This window comes from Rhinoraja longicauda, chromosome 18 (assembly GCF_053455715.1).
Source record: "Rhinoraja longicauda isolate Sanriku21f chromosome 18, sRhiLon1.1, whole genome shotgun sequence".
In the NCBI taxonomy this organism is placed as follows: Eukaryota; Metazoa; Chordata; class Chondrichthyes; order Rajiformes; family Arhynchobatidae; genus Rhinoraja; species Rhinoraja longicauda.
Window position 1 is genome coordinate 16680070 of NC_135970.1, and position 26561 is coordinate 16706630.

General features: G+C 41.1%; 1 protein-coding gene across 1 annotated transcript in view; it reads left to right on the forward strand.

The window, feature by feature from the left end:
- Positions 1-26561, forward strand: part of ptprja (protein tyrosine phosphatase receptor type Ja) — a 187452-nt gene that overhangs the window by 118724 nt on the left and 42167 nt on the right. Inside the window, exons 13-18 of the mRNA XM_078414890.1 lie at positions 1155-1430; positions 6947-7228; positions 10934-11221; positions 12561-12836; positions 18353-18634; positions 24834-25094. Coding sequence (XP_078271016.1) covers positions 1155-1430; positions 6947-7228; positions 10934-11221; positions 12561-12836; positions 18353-18634; positions 24834-25094 — 1665 coding nt within the window. The remainder of the gene's footprint in view (positions 1-1154; positions 1431-6946; positions 7229-10933; positions 11222-12560; positions 12837-18352; positions 18635-24833; positions 25095-26561) is intronic.

A 26561-nucleotide genomic window follows, 5' to 3' on the forward strand; every position in this document is an offset into this window, starting at 1 on the left:
AATCCCATTTGTTATTATGTTGATATTAACAAAGATCAACTTATCCCTCATTTGCACAACAAATGGTGGAGGTGTTGGAAATGATTCAAGTAAATTTGAGGGCAGAGCGAAAGTTACTAGCGGAGTTGATAAAATTTAACACAGCACCTGTTCGTAGATGTCGTCGTTGATGCAACGTAGTCATTAACGTAGCGAAGAAAGAGATGGAGAGTGGCACCGGAGTTGGTTTGGAATGAAGACAGCTCCTCATAGCCAACAAAAAGGCAGGCATAGCTCAGGCCTGTGCAAGTGTCCATAGCTACCCCTTTGATTTGTGCCATCGTGAGAAATCAAAAGCAAAGTTGTGCACGGTAGGCATGAATGCTGGTTAGAAAGAAACGGGGAGCGCTTGGACCTTCCTGATGGGTATTGTGATTTAAAGGGACTGGTTGTCCATGGTGAAAATCACGCAATGGGAGACAAGGATTGGAAGCTGTTAAGATGGCAAATAACGTGCGAGGAAATGCAGATGGTGGAAAAGGTCTCGATAAGATGAATAATTTTGATGAATAATAATGAACAATTGACTTGTGCCGGCTCCTGCAAATGAGCTTTCTTGGTTCTTGAACTGTACTGATGTTTATCCCTTGTAGTTGTTCTTTCAGTTCAAGTTTCATTTCATTATTCTAACAACTTGGGTAGGCAAATAATTAATTTGGGTCGGATTTTAACAAGTAAAAATTCCTTTTGTGTTCTCTTGATTTCTCCTTTTGTCAATTTTTGTTTCTATTGGCAGTTTCTTGGATGAATGGGATATCCAAGGCTGTTGCACAAGCATAATGATGGGCACAGAAAACTTCATTTTCCCAAAGCATAAAGTATAACAATAATATGATTTTACCTCTGACATCTTGTCTCTCATGTTGACCTGCTGGTTGCAATCACTGTGAACAAACTGCACTTTTATTTTGTAGTTTTAAAAAAATCAGTCTGTCATTTGGATTACAAAGAGCACTTATTGGGTCTCTAATATTTGTCCAGAGATCTTTTTGCATTAACTCTAACTTGATTTAGTTCTTTTTTTTTAAAGAAGTTCATCCAATGGGTCTTTGGGTTTGCTATGTCCGTACTAAATGTCACCCAGAAAATATATTGTTCATTGTTTTTATCAACAGAGCCAAACCCCATTCAGAACTTGCAGATACGGATGTTTGGTACAAGCAACATTAGCCTAGAATGGACAAGACCACAGGACTATAAAGCAGAATACAAGTATAGAGTGGTGACAGAGGGAAGCCCAGCACCCACAAATGGCAATGGAAATAAAACCACAATCAAGGAAAATGTGATTGTGGGGGGTCTGACATCTGGAACCAACTACAACTTTTCCGTTACCACACTTGCAGCGGATGGTACTCCAGCAGAATCTGTCGAAATAGCCAACTACACAAGTAATATTCTGGCATTTGAGAATCAAATTAACTGCATAGAGTTGGCATTTAATTTTCAAAATACGAAGTTTGTTCTCATTTAACATTAAACCACTCAATGTTGGGTTCCGGTATTAATTTCTCAGTCTTTCAGTTAGTAATTTCAACAGTGGTTGAAACTGTTATAAACAACATGGAACAATACAGCACAGGACCAGACCCTTCATCCCAACATGTCCAAGACACTCATGATGTCATCTAACTAATCCCATCTGCCTGCATATGGTCCATCTATTTCTTGCCTGTTCATGTGTTTGTCTAAATTCTTCTTAAATGTTACCATCTTATCTGCTTCCACCACCGCCAGCAAGTACCAGGCAATTATTTTTCTCTGTGTAAAAAATAAAACTTGCCCTACACTTTCCCTTCTCATTTTAAACATATACCCTCTCATGAGAAAGAGAAGACATTAAGAATGTCTTAAAATAAGACCATTCGGGTGGATAAATCCCAGGACCACTTGGGACATATCCCAGAGTACTGTAGGAAGCAAGGGATGAAATTGGAATGGCTTTGTCGGAGATCTTCGTATCTTAAAATCATAAGAGATAGGAGCCGAATTAGTCCATTTGGCCATCAAGTCTACTCTGCCATTCAATCATTGCTGATCTATCTCTCCCTCCTAACCCCATTCTCCTGCCTTCTCCCCATAACAAGAATCCATCTATCTCTGCCTTAAATATATCCACTGACTTTTGTCTGCTCCACAGCCTTCTGTGGCAAAGAATTCCACAGATTCACCACCCTCTGACTAAATAAATTCTTCCTCATCGTCCTAAAATAACGTCATTTAATTCTGAGGCTATGACCTCTAGTCCTAGACTCTCCCACTCATGGAAACATCCTCTCCACATCCACTCTATCCAAACCTTTCACTATCTGTATGTTTTAATGAGGTCCCCCCCTCCTTCTTCTAAACTCCAGCGAGTACAGGCCCAGTGCCGTCAAACGCTCATCATACGTTAACTTACTCATTCCTAGGATCACTCTTGTAAACCTCCTCTGGACCCTCTCCAGAGCCAGCATGTCCTTCCTCAGATATGGTGCCCAGAATTGCTCACAATATTCCAAATGTAGCCTGACCAGCACCTTTTAGAGCCTCAGCATTACATCCTTTTTTTTGTATACAAGCCCTCTAGAAATACATGTGAGCATTTTGTTTGCTTTCTTTACTGCAGATTTGACTTGTAGATTAACTTTTTGGGAATCCTGCACCCGCACTCCCAAGTTCCTTTGCACCTCCGATTTCTGGATTCTCTTCCCGTTTAGAAAATAATCTGCTCTCTAGCCTCTCCAGCCAGTGATGTTCCTTTGTTCAAGAAGGGTAACATGGGTATCCCAGGTTATGACAGATTGAGTCTTGCATCAGGGTAGGGAAATTAGTGAAAGAAGATTTTCCACCTTTGAAAAAAGACTGCATATGCATTGCATAATACACCGATCAGCCAAAACATTATGACCACCGGCAGGCGAAGTAAATAACATTGATTATCTTGTTACAAAGGCACCTGTCAAGGGGTGGCATATATTAGGCAGCAAGTGAACAGTCAGTTCTTGAAATTGATGTGTTGGATGCAGAAGAAATGGTCAGGAGTAAAGACCTGAGCGACTTTGTTATGGCCAGACGACTGGGTCAGAGCATCTCTGAAACAGCAAGGCTTGTGGGGTGCTCCCGGTCAGCAGTGGTGAGTACCTACTGACAGTGGTCCGAGGAGGGACAAACCACAAACCGGCGACAGGGTGTTGGGCGCCCAAGGCTCATCGATGCGTGAGGTTAACGAAGGTTATTCCATCTGGTCCGAACTGACAGAAGGTCTATTGTGGCACAAGTCACAGACAATTTTAATGGTGGTCACAGGAGGAATGTGTCACAATACAGAGTGCATCGCACCCTGCTGCATATATGGGGCTGCACATGGAAGACCAACAGCATATTAGGCAGTGGTCATAATGTTTTGGCTCATTGGGTCATAATGTTTTGGCTGATCGGTGTATATACTTCTATCTTGTCGCTCCTCAGCCTCTGATATTCCATAAAAAACAATTCAAATTTGTCTGATCTATCCTGCAATTCGGGCAATATCTAGGTGAACCACTTCTGTACTCTCTCCAAACCTTCCACATCTTTCCGACTAAATGGCAAGCAGAATTGTAACTCTCCAAATGTGGCCTAACCAAAGTTTTATACAGCTGCAACATGACTTGCCAACTTTCATACTACATGCCCTGACCAAAGAAAACAAAGATGCCTTGCACCTGCTTCACCATCCTATCCACATGTGTAGCCACTTTCAAGGTTTGAACTTGCACCCCAAAATCCCACTCTATATTGATGCTCCAAAGGGGGCCTGCCATTTGCTGTATACTTTCCTCTTGCATTTTATCTCCCCAAATCTATCACATCACACTTATCTGTATTAAACTCCATCTGCCATTTCTCCGCCAATCAATTTACAATCATGCTGTATCCTGTAACAACCTTTCTCGCTATCCACAATTCCACTAATTTTCATGTTGAATGCAAACTTTCTAATCAGACTACCTACATTTTCATCCAAGTTATTTATGTTATAAACAACAGAGGTCCCAGCTCTGATCCTTACAGAACAACATGGTGACAGACCTCCTATCAAAAAAATACCCACCTGTCTTCCATGAGAAAGCTACGTTTGTATCCGATTTACCCACATACTGTGGACGACCCTCAACCATCTATCAAAAACATTCTAATCAAATTTGTGAGACCACCCCAGCACAAAGCTGGCTGTCCTTAATGATCCAAGCATTTCCAAATGCAAGTAAACCCTGTCCTTCAGCCTCCTTTCCAAAAGCTTTTCTACAACCCATTTTAGGCTCACTAGTTTATAATTTTCTGAATAATCTCTATTGCCATTCTTAAACAAAGGAACCCCATTGGCTATTCTTCAATTTTTTGAGACCTCTCCTGTGGCCTGTCTTTGTTGACACCCCAGCTTACCTCTCTTAATACCCTGTAAATGGATTCTATCAGGTTTTGGGGACATAAGCACCTGGTTATTTTTTAAAGACATCCAACATCACCTCCTCCTCCTCCTCCTTGATATCATTATGCCCTTTAATATAAATATATCCTTCCCTGATCACACTCATTATCCACGTCCTTCTCCTTAGTGAATACTGAAGCAAAGTACTCATTTAGAACCTCACCCCTTTCCTCTGGCACCATGCATAAATTCCCTTCTCTCAACTTGAGTGGACTTACACTTTTGCTAGCTAACCCTCTTGCTCCCAATAATCGTATAAAATGCCTTTGATTCTCCTTAATCCCATGTGCTCCCTTTAACTCTCCTAATTCCTTATTTAAATTATTTCCTGCTTCCTTTATATTCCTCGTGCCTTATCTGATTTCAACTTCCTAAACCTTACATATATTCACTTTTCCTTTTTGCCCAAACTGCCTATGGTTGTAGAACTTTGCCTTGATTCTTTTTCATCTTCTCAGGAACATGCTAGTCCTGAAATCGTACCAACTGACATTTAAAAGACTCATACATGTTTGATGTGAATTTACTCCAGCCATTCCTGATTTGCTGTGTCTTTGAGTGACAGACAAGAAAAAGTTGCTGTATCTAAATTTTCTTTAGTGGCCTTTGCTGTAGAATGCGTGCAGATAGCAGGTGAGAATAGTCAGGATTGAAAAGTGTTTGGTGTACAAGATAGTTAATAAATAGCAGCATGAGCAACCTAAATTTTAAAAAAGGAAAATGGTGTAACAGTTAAACTCCATCTGCAGCAGGACAGTTGCTACCTTACGGCACAAGAGACCTGCGTTCCATCCTGACTATGGGTGCTGCCTGTATAGTTTATACGTTCTCCCTGTAACCACAAGGGTTTTCACTGGGTGCTCCCGTTTCCTCCCACACTCCTAAGACATGCAGGTTTGTAGGTTAATTGGCTTCTGTAAAATTGTCCCTCCATGTGTCGGATAGAACTACTGTACAGGTGATCGCTAGTGTGGACTCTGTGGGCCGAAGAGCCTGTTTCCACACTTTATCTCTAGAGTCATAGTGATACAATGTGGAAACAAGCCCTTCAGCCCAACTTGCCTACACTGGCCAACATATCCCAACTGCACTAGTCCCACCTGCTGGCATTTGGTCTATATCCCTCCAAACCTGTTCTATCTAAATTAAATTAACTATGATATAGCTACACACAATATGTGTATAATGTACACATGAATGAGGTATTAGTGAAGCATTTTTGAAAAAATATATCTCAGTATAGGGCCACAGTTTAAGAATAAGGGGTAGGCCATTTAGAACGGAGATGAGGAAGAACTTTTTCAGTCAGAGTGGTGAAGGTGTGGAATTCTCTGCCTCAGGAGGCAGTGGAGGCCAGTTCGTTGGATGCTTTCAAGAGAGAGCTGGATAGAGCTCTTAAGGATAGCGGAGTGAGGGGGTATGGGGAGAAGGCAGGAACGGGGTACTGATTGAGAGTGATCAGCCATGATCGCATTGAATGGCGGTGCTGGCTCGAAGGGCTGAATGTCCTACTCCTGCACCTATTGTCTATTGTCTATTGTATGTTTTATCAGAAGAGCATCATTGCTCTACAATGCATAGCATTCACAATAAATTACAAAAAGTTCTTATCTCCATAATTGCCTTTTGAATTTATGTGAGGCAAAGGTACAATCCAAGGAGATAATTTCCAACCTGGACATGATATAAATTAAATCATTGGTGCAGGCTTATGAAAAGGAACACTGCAACTGTGAACGATTTGAGTTCATCAGTTTAATAGTCTTTAAGGTTCAGAATTGTGTGAGCTCCAGTTGATGATCCCTTGCATGGCATCACCTGTGATTTTCAGCCCATGGGGAAGAATGGAAAATGGTTTAAGTAGTTGCTCATGTCACTGCCATGCACCCCAAGTATCAGGGGAGAGTAAAAGACTTCAAGAATGCACATAGCTGTAGTAGCTAACATTGAAGAATTTTTGTTCAATATGAAAAAGGATGCGATCTACGTTCTTTACTGTGGAAAGTCTACATATACTCCTAAATTTCCTAAATGTAAAGAGATGGGTTGGCTTCCATTGTTTTCTTTCCTCTTTCGAAGCAAGGTTTAACGATATAAACTTTAAATGATGTATAGTGTAACACGGAGATCCTGTAAGGTATTTCTTAAATTCATCAGCTCAAAGTAGTTTTAGGAAGTGTAATTTTGGAAATGCTGGACCAGTAGATTAACAGCATTATGGGCTGGAATTAACATTTCAGTCAAGACCTCATTGAAGCTGAAAAATGTTTAATTTGTTAAAGATGTTTAATCAATGCTGAAAATTAGAAGATTGGGAAAAAAAGAACAAAAGGTGGGGTAAGGTAGTTGCAGAATTGCTTTTTCTATTTCCAAATCCGATTCACTGTGTATAATGGTAATATTATTTTGTTAACTCATATTACAATGCACTTATCTTGCTTTATTTTTGCACAGAACCTGTGAAAATACCATCTGAAAACATCACCCTGAGCAATGAGAACACAACTGATACATTAAAAGTTTCCTGGATCCTTCCACCAGGAGGCGTTGAAAATTTCACAGTTGAAATAAAAGATGGTCGAAATCCAGGAGCATATAACAAAGCAAACACTGTGGGACATTCAGTAACCGAACTAGTATTCAGTGACCTACGGCCTGGAAGGTTGTACAATGTTACTGTGGCAACAATTAGTGGGCCTCATCACATAACCTCAGATGAAGTATTTGAAGCCACCAGTAAGTACAATATATTACAATTTGCTTTAGTATATCTGAATATTTTTTTAAATTATAAATGGAATATAGTACAGAAATAGTTTCCCTTGGTCTTGACCTCTTAAATCTCACCCTCGGCAATCTCAGCACACGTATAATCACACTTTTCCAAATTCAATCTCCTAATTTGACAAGATTAGTTTTTTGACCATGTTTACTTTCCACATGACAATGCAGGCCTTCCACTTTCCAGCTTCTGAAGGTTTCACATATCTCTCCTGTCATAAACAGAGATCTACAGTTATTTGCAAACTATTGTTTGATGGCACTGGGCCTGTATTCGCTGGAGTATAGAAGAATGAGGGGAGACCTCATTGAAACATACAGAATAATGAAAGGCTTGGACAGAGTGGATGTGGAGAGGATGTTTCCACTAGTGGGAGAGTCCAGGACTTGAGGCCATAGCCTCAGAATTAAAGGACATTCTTTTAGGAAGATGAGGGGGAATTTCTTTAGTCAGGGGTGATGAATCTGTGGAATATTTTGCCACAGAAGGCTGTGGAGGCCATCAGTGGATATATTTAAGGCAGAGATAGATAGATTCTTGATTAGTCAGGGGTTATGGAAGAAGGCAGGAGAATGGGCTTAAGAGGGAAGGATAGATCAGCCATGAATGGCCTAATTCTGCTCCTATCACTTATCTTATGATCTAAAATGTGTTGGCTTGTTTTAAGAAAAAGTGTAGACACTAGATTGCCTGTCCAAAGTGCAAATGCTAATTCTATTTTGTCACGAGTTGTGATTTCATTTAATCAAGTGAGACTTTCAAGTTTACTTTATGAACAGCTGCTTATCAAAATCTCACTTGATTAAATTAAATCACAACCAGTGACAAAATAGAACCAGGATTGAAACTGTGTCCTTTGGAATCCATGATTAAGGTCTTAAGATCATGTGATAGGAGTAGAATTAGGTCATTCGGCCCATCATGTCTACTCCGCCATTCAATCATGGCTGATCTATTTCCCCCTCCTAACCCCATTCTTCTGCCTTCTCCCCATAACCTCTGACACCCATAATTTTAATCCAATTTTTAAATGCAGCATGGTAGCATAATACATGTTCCAGCGAAAGCAGGCATGTTTAAAGAGAGCACAGCAAACAGAGCCACATGAATTTAAAAGGGGACAACCGTGAGTCTAAATTAAGCAATGGAAATAGGAGCCATCTAGTAGTGCAAAGTGAATGTGGGATTGGGGCCTGATGAATTTAAAAAGACCGTAAAAATGGGGTCTCAATGAGTTTAAAGAGAGTGTAGAAATGGTGACCCAGTGAGTTAGAGTGTCAGAATAGGGCCTCAGAAAGGTTAATGTCCCTTTATTTCATGGTCAGAAAGATTAAAATGGAGCACAGGCATGGAAAACCCAGGTATACCAGGTGCTGAACCATGGAACTTTCTAAAAAAATGAGATGAGTGATTAATAGGTTTATCATAGAAACATTGAAACAGAAAATAGGTGCAGGAGGAGGCCATTCGGCCCTTCGAGCCAGCACCGCCATTCATTGTGATCATGGCTGATCATCCACAATCAGTAACCCGTGCCCACCTTCTACCCATATTCCTTGATTCCATTGGCTCCCAGAACTCAAGTTAGGAGGAGGGGGAGTTCAACGAGATCTGGGTGTCCTAGTGCATCAGTCAATGAAAGGAAGCATGCAGGTACAGCAGGCAGTGAAGAAAGCCAATGGAATGTTGGCCTTCATAACAAGAGGATTTGAGTATAGGAGCAAAGAGGTCCTTCTGCAGTTGTACCGGGCCCTGGTGAGACCGCACCTGGAGTACTGTGTGCAGTTTTGGTCTCCAAATTTGAGGAAGGATATTCTTGCTATGGAGGGCGTGCAGCGTAGGTTCACTAGGTTAATTCCCGGAATGGCGGGACTGTCGTATGTTGAAAGGCTGGAGCGATTGGGCTTGTATACACTGGAATTTAGAAGGATGAGGGGGGATCTTATTGAAACATATAAGATAATTAGGGGATTGGACACATTAGAGGCAGGAAACATGTTCCCAATGTTGGGGGAGTCCAGAACAAGGGGCCACAGTTTAGGAATAAGGGGTAGGCCATTTAGAACGGAGATGAGGAAGAACTTTTTCAGTCAGAGAGTGGTGAAGGTGTGGAATTCTCTGCCTCAGAAGGCAGTGGAGGCCAGTTCGTTGGATGCTTTCAAGAGAGAGCTGGATAGAGCTCTTAAGGATAGCGGAGTGAGGGGGTATGGGGAGAGGGCAGGAACGGGGTACTGATTGAGAGTGATCAGCCATGATCGCATTGAATGGCGGTGCTGGCTCGAAGGGCTGAATGGCCTACTCCTGCACCTATTGTCAATTGTCTAACTCTCTCTTAAATTCATCCAGTGATTTGTCCTCCACTGCCCTCTGTGGCAGAGAATTCCACAAATTCACAACTCTCTGGGTGAAAAAGTTCCTTCCCACCTCAGTTTTAAATGGCCTCCCCTTTATTCTAAGACGGTGGCCCCTGGTTCTGGACTCCCCCAACATTGGGAACATTTTTTCTGCATCTATCTTGTCCAGTCCTTTTATAATTTTATATGTCTCTATAAGATCCCCTCTCATCTTTCTAAACTCGAGTGAATACAAGCCTGGTCTTTTCAATCTTTGGTCATATGACAGTCCCACCATCCCAGAGATCAATCTCGTGAACCTACGCTGAACTGCCTCAATTACAAGGATGTCCTTCCTCAAATTAGGAGACCAAAACTGTACACAATATTCCAGATGTGTTCTTACCAGGGCTCAATACAACTGCAGAAGAACCTTTTTACTCCTATACTGAAATCCTCTTGTTATAAAGACCAACATTCCATTAGCTTTCTTCACTGCCTGCTGTACCCGCACGCCAACTTTTAGTGACTGGTGTACAAGGACACCCAGATCTCGCTGCACTTCCCCCTTACCTAACCTGACACCATTGAGATAATAATCTGCCTCCTTGTTTTTGCCGCCAAAGTGGATAACCTCACATTTATCAACAATGGATCATGGGGAAGGAGTGGGAAATGGTAACACGATCTTAATGAATGAGGTTGCAGGCCCGAGGGGCTGAATGGTCTACTACTCCTTCATTTCCTGCATATTCTAAAATGTGTACTTTCGGCTCATGACAATGTCCCTTTTCACAGTAGATGTGGGTGGAATTATTTTAATCTTTCTTATCACAAGGTCATAGACTCCGAATTAAAGGATGTTCCTTTCGGAAGAAGATGACGAAGAATGTCTTTAGTCAGAGGGTGGTGAATCTGGAATTCTTTGCCACAGAAGGCTGTTGGTGGATGATTTTAAGGCAGAGATAGATAAATTCTTGATTACTACCATGTCTGGGGTTATGGGGAGAAGGCAGGAGAATGGGGTTGAGAGGGAGAGATAGATCAGCCATGATTGAAAGGTGGAGTAGACTTGATGGCCGAATGGAGGAAATTCTGCTCCTATCACTTATGAATGTGACCCTTGGCTCCTGTAAGCCATTTTGATGCACCTTTATTATTGCGTTCATTTTACTTTACAACCCCCCTTCCCAGATTATTTCAATCTCACTTGTTGGAAGTAAGAGCAATAGTTAATGGGGAATTCTGCCCATGAAATAATGAAACTCTGTCTGATTTATCTTCATTTTCCAGTACAAAATTTACCACTTTTTATTTCTTTCACAGTACCTTCACCACCCAGAAACATAGAAGTGACCAATATCACTAATTCATCACTTCAGTTTAAATGGGATAGACCAGAAAACATGGATATTGGAGAATACGCATTTATTGTCAGTTACCAAACGGCTACACCACCAAACAGTAACCATTTTTCTCAAGGAGACAATAACTCTACTATATCTAACCTTGCCTCTGGAACCATGTACACCATAACTGTTCTTACAACAACTGTTTTTACCACTATTCCTGTGAATCTGACCAGCACCATAATAAGAACATCCAGCTACACAAGTAAGTGCCGACATTATTCTCATGCGAGGCTGGAACACTGTGTTTTGTCTGTTTACATGAAGGAAACCTTTTCAAATTCATTATGTCTCCCCCAATAGATTTGATCAGCGTGACTGGACTTGATAAATGGGCTCAAGTAATTGGAATGATAGAGGCTGATTTTTGTAACAGCAAATTAAAACTTTAATCCCATTTGTTATTATGTTGATATTAACAAAGATCAACTTATCCCTCATTTGCACAACAAATGGTGGAGGTGTTGGAAATGATTCAAGTAAATTTGAGGGCAGAGCGAAAGTTACTAGCGGAGTTGATAAAATTTAACACAGCACCTGTTCGTAGATGTCGTCGTTGATGCAACGTAGTCATTAACGTAGCGAAGAAAGAGATGGAGAGTGGCACCGGAGTTGGTTTGGAATGAAGACAGCTCCTCATAGCCAACAAAAAGGCAGGCATAGCTCAGGCCTGTGCAAGTGTCCATAGCTACCCCTTTGATTTGTGCCATCGTGAGAAATCAAAAGCAAAGTTGTGCACGGTAGGCATGAATGCTGGTTAGAAAGAAACGGGGAGCGCTTGGACCTTCCTGATGGGTATTGTGATTTAAAGGGACTGGTTGTCCATGGTGAAAATCACGCAATGGGAGACAAGGATTGGAAGCTGTTAAGATGGCAAATAACGTGCGAGGAAATGCAGATGGTGGAAAAGGTCTCGATAAGATGAATAATTTTGATGAATAATAATGAACAATTGACTTGTGCCGGCTCCTGCAAATGAGCTTTCTTGGTTCTTGAACTGTACTGATGTTTATCCCTTGTAGTTGTTCTTTCAGTTCAAGTTTCATTTCATTATTCTAACAACTTGGGTAGGCAAATAATTAATTTGGGTCGGATTTTAACAAGTAAAAATTCCTTTTGTGTTCTCTTGATTTCTCCTTTTGTCAATTTTTGTTTCTATTGGCAGTTTCTTGGATGAATGGGATATCCAAGGCTGTTGCACAAGCATAATGATGGGCACAGAAAACTTCATTTTCCCAAAGCATAAAGTATAACAATAATATGATTTTACCTCTGACATCTTGTCTCTCATGTTGACCTGCTGGTTGCAATCACTGTGAACAAACTGCACTTTTATTTTGTAGTTTTAAAAAAATCAGTCTGTCATTTGGATTACAAAGAGCACTTATTGGGTCTCTAATATTTGTCCAGAGATCTTTTTGCATTAACTCTAACTTGATTTAGTTCTTTTTTTTTAAAGAAGTTCATCCAATGGGTCTTTGGGTTTGCTATGTCCGTACTAAATGTCACCCAGAAAATATATTGTTCATTGTTTTTATCAACAGAGCCAAACCCCATTCAGAACTTGCAGATACGGATGTTTGGTACAAGCAACATTAGCCTAGAATGGACAAGACCACAGGACTATAAAGCAGAATACAAGTATAGAGTGGTGACAGAGGGAAGCCCAGCACCCACAAATGGCAATGGAAATAAAACCACAATCGAGGAAAATGTGATTGTGGGGGGTCTGACATCTGGAACCAACTACAACTTTTCCGTTACCACACTTGCAGCGGATGGTACTCCAGCAGAATCTGTCGAAATAGCCAACTACACAAGTAATATTCTGGCATTTGAGAATCAAATTAACTGCATAGAGTTGGCATTTAATTTTCAAAATACGAAGTTTGTTCTCATTTAACATTAAACCACTCAATGTTGGGTTCCGGTATTAATTTCTCAGTCTTTCAGTTAGTAATTTCAACAGTGGTTGAAACTGTTATAAACAACATGGAACAATACAGCACAGGACCAGACCCTTCATCCCAACATGTCCAAGACACTCATGATGTCATCTAACTAATCCCATCTGCCTGCATATGGTCCATCTATTTCTTGCCTGTTCATGTGTTTGTCTAAATTCTTCTTAAATGTTACCATCTTATCTGCTTCCACCACCGCCAGCAAGTACCAGGCAATTATTTTTCTCTGTGTAAAAAATAAAACTTGCCCTACACTTTCCCTTCTCATTTTAAACATATACCCTCTCATGAGAAAGAGAAGACATTAAGAATGTCTTAAAATAAGACCATTCGGGTGGATAAATCCCAGGACCACTTGGGACATATCCCAGAGTACTGTAGGAAGCAAGGGATGAAATTGGAATGGCTTTGTCGGAGATCTTCGTATCTTAAAATCATAAGAGATAGGAGCCGAATTAGTCCATTTGGCCATCAAGTCTACTCTGCCATTCAATCATTGCTGATCTATCTCTCCCTCCTAACCCCATTCTCCTGCCTTCTCCCCATAACAAGAATCCATCTATCTCTGCCTTAAATATATCCACTGACTTTTGTCTGCTCCACAGCCTTCTGTGGCAAAGAATTCCACAGATTCACCACCCTCTGACTAAATAAATTCTTCCTCATCGTCCTAAAATAACGTCATTTAATTCTGAGGCTATGACCTCTAGTCCTAGACTCTCCCACTCATGGAAACATCCTCTCCACATCCACTCTATCCAAACCTTTCACTATCTGTATGTTTTAATGAGGTCCCCCCCTCCTTCTTCTAAACTCCAGCGAGTACAGGCCCAGTGCCGTCAAACGCTCATCATACGTTAACTTACTCATTCCTAGGATCACTCTTGTAAACCTCCTCTGGACCCTCTCCAGAGCCAGCATGTCCTTCCTCAGATATGGTGCCCAGAATTGCTCACAATATTCCAAATGTAGCCTGACCAGCACCTTTTAGAGCCTCAGCATTACATCCTTTTTTTTTGTATACAAGCCCTCTAGAAATACATGTGAGCATTTTGTTTGCTTTCTTTACTGCAGATTTGACTTGTAGATTAACTTTTTGGGAATCCTGCACCCGCACTCCCAAGTTCCTTTGCACCTCCGATTTCTGGATTCTCTTCCCGTTTAGAAAATAATCTGCTCTCTAGCCTCTCCAGCCAGTGATGTTCCTTTGTTCAAGAAGGGTAACATGGGTATCCCAGGTTATGACAGATTGAGTCTTGCATCAGGGTAGGGAAATTAGTGAAAGAAGGTTTTCCACCTTTGAAAAAAGACTGCATATGCATTGCATAATACACCGATCAGCCAAAACATTATGACCACCGGCAGGCGAAGTAAATAACATTGATTATCTTGTTACAATGGCACCTGTCAAGGGGTGGCATATATTAGGCAGCAAGTGAACAGTCAGTTCTTGAAATTGATGTGTTGGATGCAGAAGAAATGGTCAGGAGTAAAGACCTGAGCGACTTTGTTATGGCCAGACGACTGGGTCAGAGCATCTCTGAAACAGCAAGGCTTGTGGGGTGCTCCCGGTCAGTAGTGGTGAGTACCTACTGACAGTGGTCCGAGGAGGGACAAACCACAAACCGGCGACGGGGTGTTGGGCGCCCAAGGCTCATCGATGCGTGAGGTTAACGAAGGTTATTCCATCTGGTCCGAACTGACAGAAGGTCTATTGTGGCACAAGTCACAGACAATTTTAATGGTGGTCACAGGAGGAATGTGTCACAATACAGAGTGCATCGCACCCTGCTGCATATATGGGGCTGCACATGGAAGACCAACAGCATATTAGGCAGTGGTCATAATGTTTTGGCTCATTGGGTCATAATGTTTTGGCTGATCGGTGTATATACTTCTATCTTGTCGCTCCTCAGCCTCTGATATTCCATAAAAAACAATTCAAATTTGTCTGATCTATCCTGCAATTCGGGCAATATCTAGGTGAACCACTTCTGTACTCTCTCCAAACCTTCCACATCTTTCCGACTAAATGGCAAGCAGAATTGCAACTCTCCAAATGTGGCCTAACCAAAGTTTTATACAGCTGCAACATGACTTGCCAACTTTCATACTACATGCCCTGACCAAAGAAAACAAAGATGCCTTGCACCTGCTTCACCATCCTATCCACATGTGTAGCCACTTTCAAGGTTTGAACTTGCACCCCAAAATCCCACTCTATATTGATGCTCCAAAGGGGGCCTGCCATTTGCTGTATACTTTCCTCTTGCATTTTATCTCCCCAAATCTATCACATCACACTTATCTGTATTAAACTCCATCTGCCATTTCTCCGCCAATCAATTTACAATCATGCTGTATCCTGTAACAACCTTTCTCGCTATCCACAATTCCACTAATTTTCATGTTGAATGCAAACTTTCTAATCAGACTACCTACATTTTCATCCAAGTTATTTATGTTATAAACAACAGAGGTCCCAGCTCTGATCCTTATAGAACAACATGGTGACAGACCTCCTATCAAAAAAATACCCACCTGTCTTCCATGAGAAAGCTACGTTTGTATCCGATTTACCCACATACTGTGGATGACCCTCAACCATCTATCAAAAACATTCTAATCAAATTTGTGAGACCACCCCAGCACAAAGCTGGCTGTCCTTAATGATCCAAGCATTTCCAAATGCAAGTAAACCCTGTCCTTCAGCCTCCTTTCCAAAAGCTTTTCTACAACCCATTTTAGGCTCACTAGTTTATAATTTTCTGAATAATCTCTATTGCCATTCTTAAACAAAGGAACCCCATTGGCTATTCTTCAATTTTTTGAGACCTCTCCTGTGGCCTGTCTTTGTTGACACCCCAGCTTACCTCTCTTAATACCCTGTAAATGGATTCTATCAGGTTTTGGGGACATAAGCACCTGGTTATTTTTTAAAGACATCCAACATCACCTCCTCCTCCTCCTCCTTGATATCATTATGCCCTTTAATATAAATATATCCTTCCCTGATCACACTCATTATCCACGTCCTTCTCCTTAGTGAATACTGAAGCAAAGTACTCATTTAGAACCTCACCCCTTTCCTCTGGCACCATGCATAAATTCCCTTCTCTCAACTTGAGTGGACTTACACTTTTGCTAGCTAACCCTCTTGCTCCCAATAATCGTATAAAATGCCTTTGATTCTCCTTAATCCCATGTGCTCCCTTTAACTCTCCTAATTCCTTATTTAAATTATTTCCTGCTTCCTTTATATTCCTCGTGCCTTATCTGATTTCAACTTCCTAAACCTTACATATATTCACTTTTCCTTTTTGCCCAAACTGCCTATGGTTGTAGAACTTTGCCTTGATTCTTTTTCATCTTCTCAGGAACATGCTAGTCCTGAAATCGTACCAACTGACATTTAAAAGACTCATACATGTTTGATGTGAATTTACTCCAGCCATTCCTGATTTGCTGTGTCTTTGAGTGACAGACAAGAAAAAGTTGCTGTATCTAAATTTTCTTTAGTGGCCTTTGCTGTAGAATGCGTGCAGATAGCAGGTGAGAATAGTCAGGATTGAAAAGTGTTTGGTGTACAAGATAGTTAATAAATAGCAGCATGAGCAACCTAAATTTAAAAAAGGAAAATGGTGTAACAGTTAAACTCCATCTGCAGCAGGACAGTTGCTACCTTACGGCACAAGAGACCTGCGTTCCATCCTGACTATGGGTGCTGCCTGTATAGTTTATACGTTCTCCCTGTAACCACAAGGGTTTTCACTGGGTGCTCCCGTTTCCTCCCACACTCCTAAGACATGCAGGTTTGTAGGTTAATTGGCTTCTGTAAAATTGTCCCTCCATGTGTCGGATAGAACTACTGTACAGGTGATCGCTAGTGTGGACTCTGTGGGCCGAAGAGCCTGTTTCCACACTTTATCTCTAGAGTCATAGTGATACAATGTGGAAACAAGCCCTTCAGCCCAACTTGCCTACACTGGCCAACATATCCCAACTGCACTAGTCCCACCTGCTGGCATTTGGTCTATATCCCTCCAAACCTGTTCTATCTAAATTAAATTAACTATGATATAGCTACACACAATATGTGTATAATGTACACATGAATGAGGTATTAGTGAAGCATTTTTGAAAAAATATATCTCAGTATAGGGCCACAGTTTAAGAATAAGGGGTAGGCCATTTAGAACGGAGATGAGGAAGAACTTTTTCAGTCAGAGTGGTGAAGGTGTGGAATTCTCTGCCTCAGAAGGCAGTGGAGGCCAGTTCGTTGGATGCTTTCAAGAGAGAGCTGGATAGAGCTCTTAAGGATAGCGGAGTGAGGGGGTATGGGGAGAAGGCAGGAACGGGGTACTGATTGAGAGTGATCAGCCATGATCGCATTGAATGGCAGTGCTGGCTCGAAGGGCTGAATGGCCTACTCCTGCACCTATTGTCTATTGTCTATTGTATGTTTTATCAGAAGAGCATCATTGCTCTACAATGCATAGCATTCACAATAAATTACAAAAAGTTCTTATCTCCATAATTGCCTTTTGAATTTATGTGAGGCAAAGGTACAATCCAAGGAGATAATTTCCAACCTGGACATGATATAAATTAAATCATTGGTGCAGGCTTATGAAAAGGAACACTGCAACTGTGAACGATTTGAGTTCATCAGTTTAATAGTCTTTAAGGTTCAGAATTGTGTGAGCTCCAGTTGATGATCCCTTGCATGGCATCACCTGTGATTTTCAGCCCATGGGGAAGAATGGAAAATGGTTTAAGTAGTTGCTCATGTCACTGCCATGCACCCCAAGTATCAGGGGAGAGTAAAAGACTTCAAGAATGCACATAGCTGTAGTAGCTAACATTGAAGAATTTTTGTTCAATATGAAAAAGGATGCGATCTACATTCTTTACTGTGGAAAGTCTACATATACTCCTAAATTTCCTAAATGTAAAGAGATGGGTTGGCTTCCATTGTTTTCTTTCCTCTTTCGAAGCAAGGTTTAACGATATAAACTTTAAATGATGTATAGTGTAACACGGAGATCCTGTAAGGTATTTCTTAAATTCATCAGCTCAAAGTAGTTTTAGGAAGTGTAATTTTGGAAATGCTGGACCAGTAGATTAACAGCATTATGGGCTGGAATTAACATTTCAGTCAAGACCTCATTGAAGCTGAAAAATGTTTAATTTGTTAAAGATGTTTAATCAATGCTGAAAATTAGAAGATTGGGAAAAAAAGGACAAAAGGTGGGGTAAGGTAGTTGCAGAATTGCTTTTTCTATTTCCAAATCCGATTCACTGTGTATAATGGTAATATTATTTTGTTAACTCATATTACAATGCACTTATCTTGCTTTATTTTTGCACAGAACCTGTGAAAATACCATCTGAAAACATCACCCTGAGCAATGAGAACACAACTGATACATTAAAAGTTTCCTGGATCCTTCCACCAGGAGGCGTTGAAAATTTCACAGTTGAAATAAAAGATGGTCGAAATCCAGGAGCATATAACAAAGCAAACACTGTGGGACATTCAGTAACCGAACTAGTATTCAGTGACCTACGGCCTGGAAGGTTGTACAATGTTACTGTGGCAACAATTAGTGGGCCTCATCACATAACCTCAGATGAAGTATTTGAAGCCACCAGTAAGTACAATATATTACAATTTGCTTTAGTATATCTGAATATTTTTTTAAATTATAAATGGAATATAGTACAGAAATAGTTTCCCTTGGTCTTGACCTCTTAAATCTCACCCTCGGCAATCTCAGCACACGTATAATCACACTTTTCCAAATTCAATCTCCTAATTTGACAAGATTAGTTTTTTGACCATGTTTACTTTCCACATGACAATGCAGGCCTTCCACTTTCCAGCTTCTGAAGGTTTCACATATCTCTCCTGTCATAAACAGAGATCTACAGTTATTTGCAAACTATTGTTTGATGGCACTGGGCCTGTATTCGCTGGAGTATAGAAGAATGAGGGGAGACCTCATTGAAACATACAGAATAATGAAAGGCTTGGACAGAGTGGATGTGGAGAGGATGTTTCCACTAGTGGGAGAGTCCAGGACTTGAGGCCATAGCCTCAGAATTAAAGGACATTCTTTTAGGAAGATGAGGGGGAATTTCTTTAGTCAGGGGTGATGAATCTGTGGAATATTTTGCCACAGAAGGCTGTGGAGGCCATCAGTGGATATATTTAAGGCAGAGATAGATAGATTCTTGATTAGTCAGGGGTTATGGAAGAAGGCAGGAGAATGGGCTTAAGAGGGAAGGATAGATCAGCCATGAATGGCCTAATTCTGCTCCTATCACTTATCTTATGATCTAAAATGTGTTGGCTTGTTTTAAGAAAAAGTGTAGACACTAGATTGCCTGTCCAAAGTGCAAATGCTAATTCTATTTTGTCACGAGTTGTGATTTCATTTAATCAAGTGAGACTTTCAAGTTTACTTTATGAACAGCTGCTTATCAAAATCTCACTTGATTAAATTAAATCACAACCAGTGACAAAATAGAACCAGGATTGAAACTGTGTCCTTTGGAATCCATGATTTATTTTCCCATGATTTCTCTGAGATATTCAACTCTGATATCCCTTTTGGTCCATTAAGAAAACATTAAGAAAAATTCAACCCCTAGATTATATACCAGAAAGCAGAAGTTGCCATGTCCATCCAGAAACCACTTTAGCTGCTGGGTCTGTGCATGATTGCATGCTTCCATCAAGAGCTGCCTGGAGGGTGGCCCTAAAATCTTGATCCTGTCATTCTGCCTAGCTTCTCTTTAAATTTTTGTGCTTTTCCAACTTTCAGTTGATTCATGTCCCTTTCCATGACCATCATCTGCATCCTCATTAAACATACCTATTCTAAATGTTGCGTTCCATTGGAGTTACCTTCCGTGTTTTTGGTTATTTGCTGGCTCAAAGGGCCGAATGGCCTCCTCCTGCACCTATTGTCTATTGTCTATTACACAAATCAACTTTGTATCTAAAGATATCCAATCCACACCCCACAACCTAAACTATCAAGGTTGTGGTAACCAGCAGCGTCTTTCCAGCCGAGCCTTTCCTTTGGTGATCAGACATTTGCAAGGTTATTGCAGTTGTGCAGGTTGTTCAGTTATTCAACTCACGGTGTTATTGGAGGATATGGGGAAACACAGGTGATGTTATTGAAACACACTCCCTGTATGTAGTGAAGATGCCTGGAAGTCAGGAGCAAAGTTTCAGAATTAGGTGTCATCCTTTTAAAAATGAGGTAAAGATAAATTTATCTTCAAGGGACTGTGGTGGAATTCTCTACCACAGAGAACTCTAGATATATTCAAGGGAGAGATTGACAGATATTTAAATCACATTAAAATTATTATAATCTGGTACTTTCAGATCAGTGGTGATACGAGACTGACATATTACTTGGACTAATGGATATTTTTCCCATAATACTTCACCCAACATGTTTAAGGTCTTAAGATCAAGTGATAGGAGTAGAATTAGGTCATTCGGCCCATCATGTCTACTCCGCCATTCAATCATGGCTGATCTATTTCCCCCTCCTAACCCCATTCTTCTGCCTTCTCCCCATAACCTCTGACACCCATAATTTTAATCCAATTTTTAAATGCAGCATGGTAGCATAATACATGTTCCAGCGAAAGCAGGCATGTTTAAAGAGAGCACAGCAAACAGAGCCACATGAATTTAAAAGGGGACAACCGTGAGTCTAAATTAAGCAATGGAAATAGGAGCCATCTAGTAGTGCAAAGTGAATGTGGGATTGGGGCCTGATGAATTTAAAAAGACCGTAAAAATGGGGTCTCAATGAGTTTAAAGAGAGTGTAGAAATGGTGACCCAGTGAGTTAGAGAGTCAGAATAGGGCCTCAGAAAGGTTAATGTCCCTTTATTTCATGGTCAGAAAGATTAAAATGGAGCACAGGCATGGAAAACCCAGGTATACCAGGTGCTGAACCATGGAACTTTCTAAAAAAATGAGATGAGTGATTAATAGGTTTATCATAGAAACATTGAAACAGAAAATAGGTGCAGGAGGAGGCCATTCGGCCCTTCGAGCCAGCACCGCCATTCATTGTGATCATGGCTGATCATCCACAATCAGTAACCCGTGCCCACCTTCTACCCATATTCCTTGATTCCATTGGCTCCCAGAACTCAAGTTAGGAGGAGGGGGAGTTCAACGAGATCTGGGTGTCCTAGTGCATCAGTCAATGAAAGGAAGCATGCAGGTACAGCAGGCAGTGAAGAAAGCCAATGGAATGTTGGCCTTCATAACAAGAGGATTTGAGTATAGGAGCAAAGAGGTCCTTCTACAGTTGTACCGGGCCCTGGTGAGACCGCACCTGGAGTACTGTGTGCAGTTTTGGTCTCCAAATTTGAGGAAGGATATTCTTGCTATGGAGGGCGTGCAGCGTAGGTTCACTAGGTTAATTCCCGGAATGGCGGGACTGTCGTATGTTGAAAGGCTGGAGCGATTGGGCTTGTATACACTGGAATTTAGAAGGATGAGGGGGGATCTTATTGAAATATATAAGATAATTAGGGGATTGGACACATTAGAGGCAGGAAACATGTTCCCAATGTTGGGGGAGTCCAGAACAAGGGGCCACAGTTTAAGAATAAGGGGTAGGCCATTTAGAACGGAGATGAGGAAGAACTTTTTCAGTCAGAGAGTGGTGAAGGTGTGGAATTCTCTGCCTCAGAAGGCAGTGGAGGCCAGTTCGTTGGATGCTTTCAAGAGAGAGCTGGATAGAGCTCTTAAGGATAGCGGAGTGAGGGGGTATGGGGAGAGGGCAGGAACGGGGTACTGATTGAGAGTGATCAGCCATGATCGCATTGAATGGCGGTGCTGGCTCGAAGGGCTGAATGGCCTACTCCTGCACCTATTGTCTATTGTCTAACTCTCTCTTAAATTCATCCAGTGATTTGTCCTCCACTGCCCTCTGTGGCAGAGAATTCCACAAATTCACAACTCTCTGGGTGAAAAAGTTCCTTCCCACCTCAGTTTTAAATGGCCTCCCCTTTATTCTAAGACGGTGGCCCCTGGTTCTGGACTCCCCCAACATAGGGAACATTTTTTCTGCATCTATCTTGTCCAGTCCTTTTATAATTTTATATGTCTCTATAAGATCCCCTCTCATCTTTCTAAACTCGAGTGAATACAAGCCTGGTCTTTTCAATCTTTGGTCATATGACAGTCCCACCATCCCAGAGATCAATCTCGTGAACCTACGCTGAACTGCCTCAATTACAAGGATGTCCTTCCTCAAATTAGGAGACCAAAACTGTACACAATATTCCAGATGTGTTCTTACCAGGGCTCAATACAACTGCAGAAGAACCTTTTTACTCCTATACTGAAATCCTCTTGTTATAAAGACCAACATTCCATTAGCTTTCTTCACTGCCTGCTGTACCCGCACGCCAACTTTTAGTGACTGGTGTACAAGGACACCCAGATCTCGCTGCACTTCCCCCTTACCTAACCTGACACCATTGAGATAATAATCTGCCTCCTTGTTTTTGCCGCCAAAGTGGATAACCTCACATTTATCAACAATGGATCATGGGGAAGGAGTGGGAAATGGTAACACGATCTTAATGAATGAGGTTGCAGGCCCGAGGGGCTGAATGGTCTACTATTCCTTCATTTCCTGCATATTCTAAAATGTGTACTTTCGGCTCATGACAATGTCCCTTTTCACAGTAGATGTGGGTGGAATTATTTTAATCTTTCTTATCACAAGGTCATAGACTCCGAATTAAAGGATGTTCCTTTCGGAAGAAGATGACGAAGAATGTCTTTAGTCAGAGGGTGGTGAATCTGGAATTCTTTGCCACAGAAGGCTGTTGGTGGATGATTTTAAGGCAGAGATAGATAAATTCTTGATTACTACCATGTCTGGGGTTATGGGGAGAAGGCAGGAGAATGGGGTTGAGAGGGAGAGATAGATCAGCCATGATTGAAAGGTGGAGTAGACTTGATGGCCGAATGGAGGAAATTCTGCATACGCATTTATTGTTAGTTACCAAACGGCTACACCACCAAACAGTAACCATTTTTCTCAAGGAGACAATAACTCTACTATATCTAACCTTGCCTCTGGAACCATGTACACCATAACTGTTCTTACAACAACTGTTTTTACCACTATTCCTGAGAATCTGACCAGCACCATAATAAGAACATCCAGCTACACAAGTAAGTGCCGACATTATTCTCATGCGAGGCTGGAACACTGTGTTTTGTCTGTTTACATGAAGGAAACCTTTTCAAATTCATTATGTCTCCCCCAATAGATTTGATCAGCGTGACTGGACTTGATAAATGGGCTCAAGTAATTGGAATGATAGAGGCTGATTTTTGTAACAGCAAATTAAAACTTTAATCCCATTTGTTATTATGTTGATATTAACGAAGATCAACTTATCCCTCATTTGCACAACAAATGGTGGAGGTGTTGGAAATGATTCAAGTAAATTTGAGGGCAGAGCGAAAGTTACTAGCGGAGTTGATAAAATTTAACACAGCACCTGTTCGTAGATGTCGTCGTTGATGCAACGTAGTCATTAACGTAGCGAAGAAAGAGATGGAGAGTGGCACCGGAGTTGGTTTGGAATGAAGACAGCTCCTCATAGCCAACAAAAAGGCAGGCATAGCTCAGGCCTGTGCAAGTGCCCATAGCTACCCCTTTGATTTGTGCCATCGTGAGAAATCAAAAGCAAAGTTGTGCACGGTAGGCATGAATGCTGGTTAGAAAGAAACGGGGAGCGCTTGGACCTTCCTGATGGGTATTGTGATTTAAAGGGACTGGTTGTCCATGGTGAAAATCACGCAATGGGAGACAAGGATTGGAAGCTGTTAAGATGGCAAATAACGTGCGAGGAAATGCAGATGGTGGAAAAGGTCTCGATAAGGTGGAACAAGATGGAGTTGAGGTGAGAGGTGATACGTTTGGTGGGGCAAGAACAGGTGGAAACAATGGGCCTACCTGGCCAGTTCTGGTTCTGGATCTTGTGTACGAAATAGAAATGGGCAGAGCAGGTTTGCAGAACTATCGGGTTGGAGGCTGCGAAAGGAAGATCTCCTGAAGTGATGTTCCTGAAAGGAAGACTACCATCAGCATTGGTATGGGAGACAGTGGCCTGCTGTTCTTTGGCTGAGTTTGTGGTCTAGGGGTGGGTGTGAGGAGGTGTCTGAAAGCTGCCGACTAGCCTTTACAAGGTAGAGATCAGTCCACCAGACCACAACTGCAACAGTCTGATGACGAGGTTGGGTCTGTTGTGGATTTGTTCACTTGTCCTTGGCTTTGATTTTGCAAAAATGTCCTTGTTTCCTAAATAGCAGTTGAGTAATTAATTTTATTTTGATTCTGGGAGAAGTGTTTCTCACTGAGGAAAAAATCTTGTTGGACCCTTTTTGGTTTTCGTCATACATAAATGAACGCAAGTTGTCATAGGTCATCTTGAAATAAATAAAATTCAAATAATATTGTGCATTTTAATATCCCAATTAATTGTATTATTTCATAGGTTTATCCCAAAATTTCCCACAGTAATATATTCTTAACTGACCACCAAAGAGTGTCCAACTCTGAGAATGCTGTCAGGGATATTCTATGCTACAGATAGAAAAGGTAACACTACTCAATTTCCAAATTGCAACCACCTGAGAACCCATTGGCAGAACATTAGGAGCAGCATTATTGACCAATACTAAGGAGCTGACAACTGAGTCACTTTCTTCAACTGAGTGAAGCAAAATTAGACAAGCGAGCAAAAAAATTGTAATGATCTTAACGTGAACTTTTATTTCCAGAACCAAATCCTGTCAAGAATTTTCGTGTTTCTGAAACAAACAGCACCTCAATAAATCTAACCTGGGATCAGCCAGCTGGGTACCAGAGTGAATACAATTACATGGTGCAAACAAATGGAGAAACATCTTCCGGTCAAGTGGTCAGTGATGAAAACCTACTTGTTGATGGCCTAAACTCAGGAGATAATTTCACATTCACCATCATCACCCTGGCAGCCGATGGCACCCAAAGTAATCCCGTCAGTTTGTCCCAGTGCACAGGTGAGCATTACAGCCTCAGTTACAGTAAAATCTGATTAATCTGACACCCTTGGGTGGTGCCGGACTGGCAGATTTCCCTATCTTTTGAATGGATTTCCAATTAAAACTCCAATGTAATTTTCAAGTGAACCCAGTAAGGTTCAAGAAAGCACAGAAACGGGGCGCCAGTGAGTTTCAAGGAAGTGTGAGAAACAGAACCAGGTGTGTTGAAATGAAGTGTGGGAATTAGGGCTGCAGTGTCCTCATGGGAACTGGGGACCAGGTGCACGAAAAAGAGCATACTAAGCAGCATCTGGAAAGCCAAGTACCAATCCATTGCGATTTCTGATCTATTGAACAGTGGCATGTCAGTCCCTAATTGTGGTTTCATCAGTTTGTCAGATAATTCTTCTCATGTTCTAATGTTATGTTAGAATGGCAATGTACAGAGGAGGCCAATTGGCCTGTTGTGCTTATGCTGGATATTTGAAAGAATGACCTCATGTCCCTGCCACTGCTTATTTGTACTGTAGGAAACTGGAGACTATGGTTTATCTCATTTTGTGAACTAAGGAGAGGAAAAATAAGTCGGAACTCATTGTTGACCGAGCAATACAGTCCAGTATTTGTTTTGCGTTATTCCATCACCAAACATTGTCGTAATTGCTTCAGTTCGATTGTTAACCAGGCTTTCCCATAATTTTATCCATTAGTGTGTCCTGTTTGTACCCCATTTTAAGTAGTTTCTCCTTCCTGTTTCAATTTAATGCGACATGAAACATTGAATTTCATATTTGACTGCCCAAATCAAACGTTTTCTGAAGACCTCCTAGAGTTTATCTTGTCCATCCCTGACATTTACCACAACTTTGCAAATTTCCTAAATTGCATGGATGTTGTGATTCCTAGTTTCAGATTGTGGATTAAGATGGTGTAAATCATGCCCATAAGACCCCACTGAAAACTATTACCCAGGAAAATACCCTTTTGTCTCAGCTAATTGGTCATCTATTTATATAAATGAACGGTCATTTTTTATTTTTACTAATTAGCTCAATAACCTAAATTGATACTAGAAGTCGAGAGACAAAACACCAAATAAACAGGTTCTGGAGAAAATCTTTTTTTTCCCTGTCTTACTCACTTTCATTGAAGGTAAACTCAGACCCAAGCAGATGCTACTACTAATCTTGGAGTCTCTAGGCCAGAGAAAAGAAAAAAACAATCATGTTTGCTAACATTGATCGTCCAGCAAAGTATCAATGAGCCACAATTCAATGTTTCCCTGTGGTTGAACAGATTGCCAAGTCTTATTAGTTAGGTGGATGCATACAGATCTAGGCAATTAATTGAAAAACAGTTAATACCTTAGCTGATACTTAAGCAAATAATTTCTTCCGAAGAGGAAAAGAAGAATGTTGGAGTGCGGGAGTTGGATCATAATTTTATTTCCACAAGTCATGAAATCAGTAGGTCAAGATTTTCTTT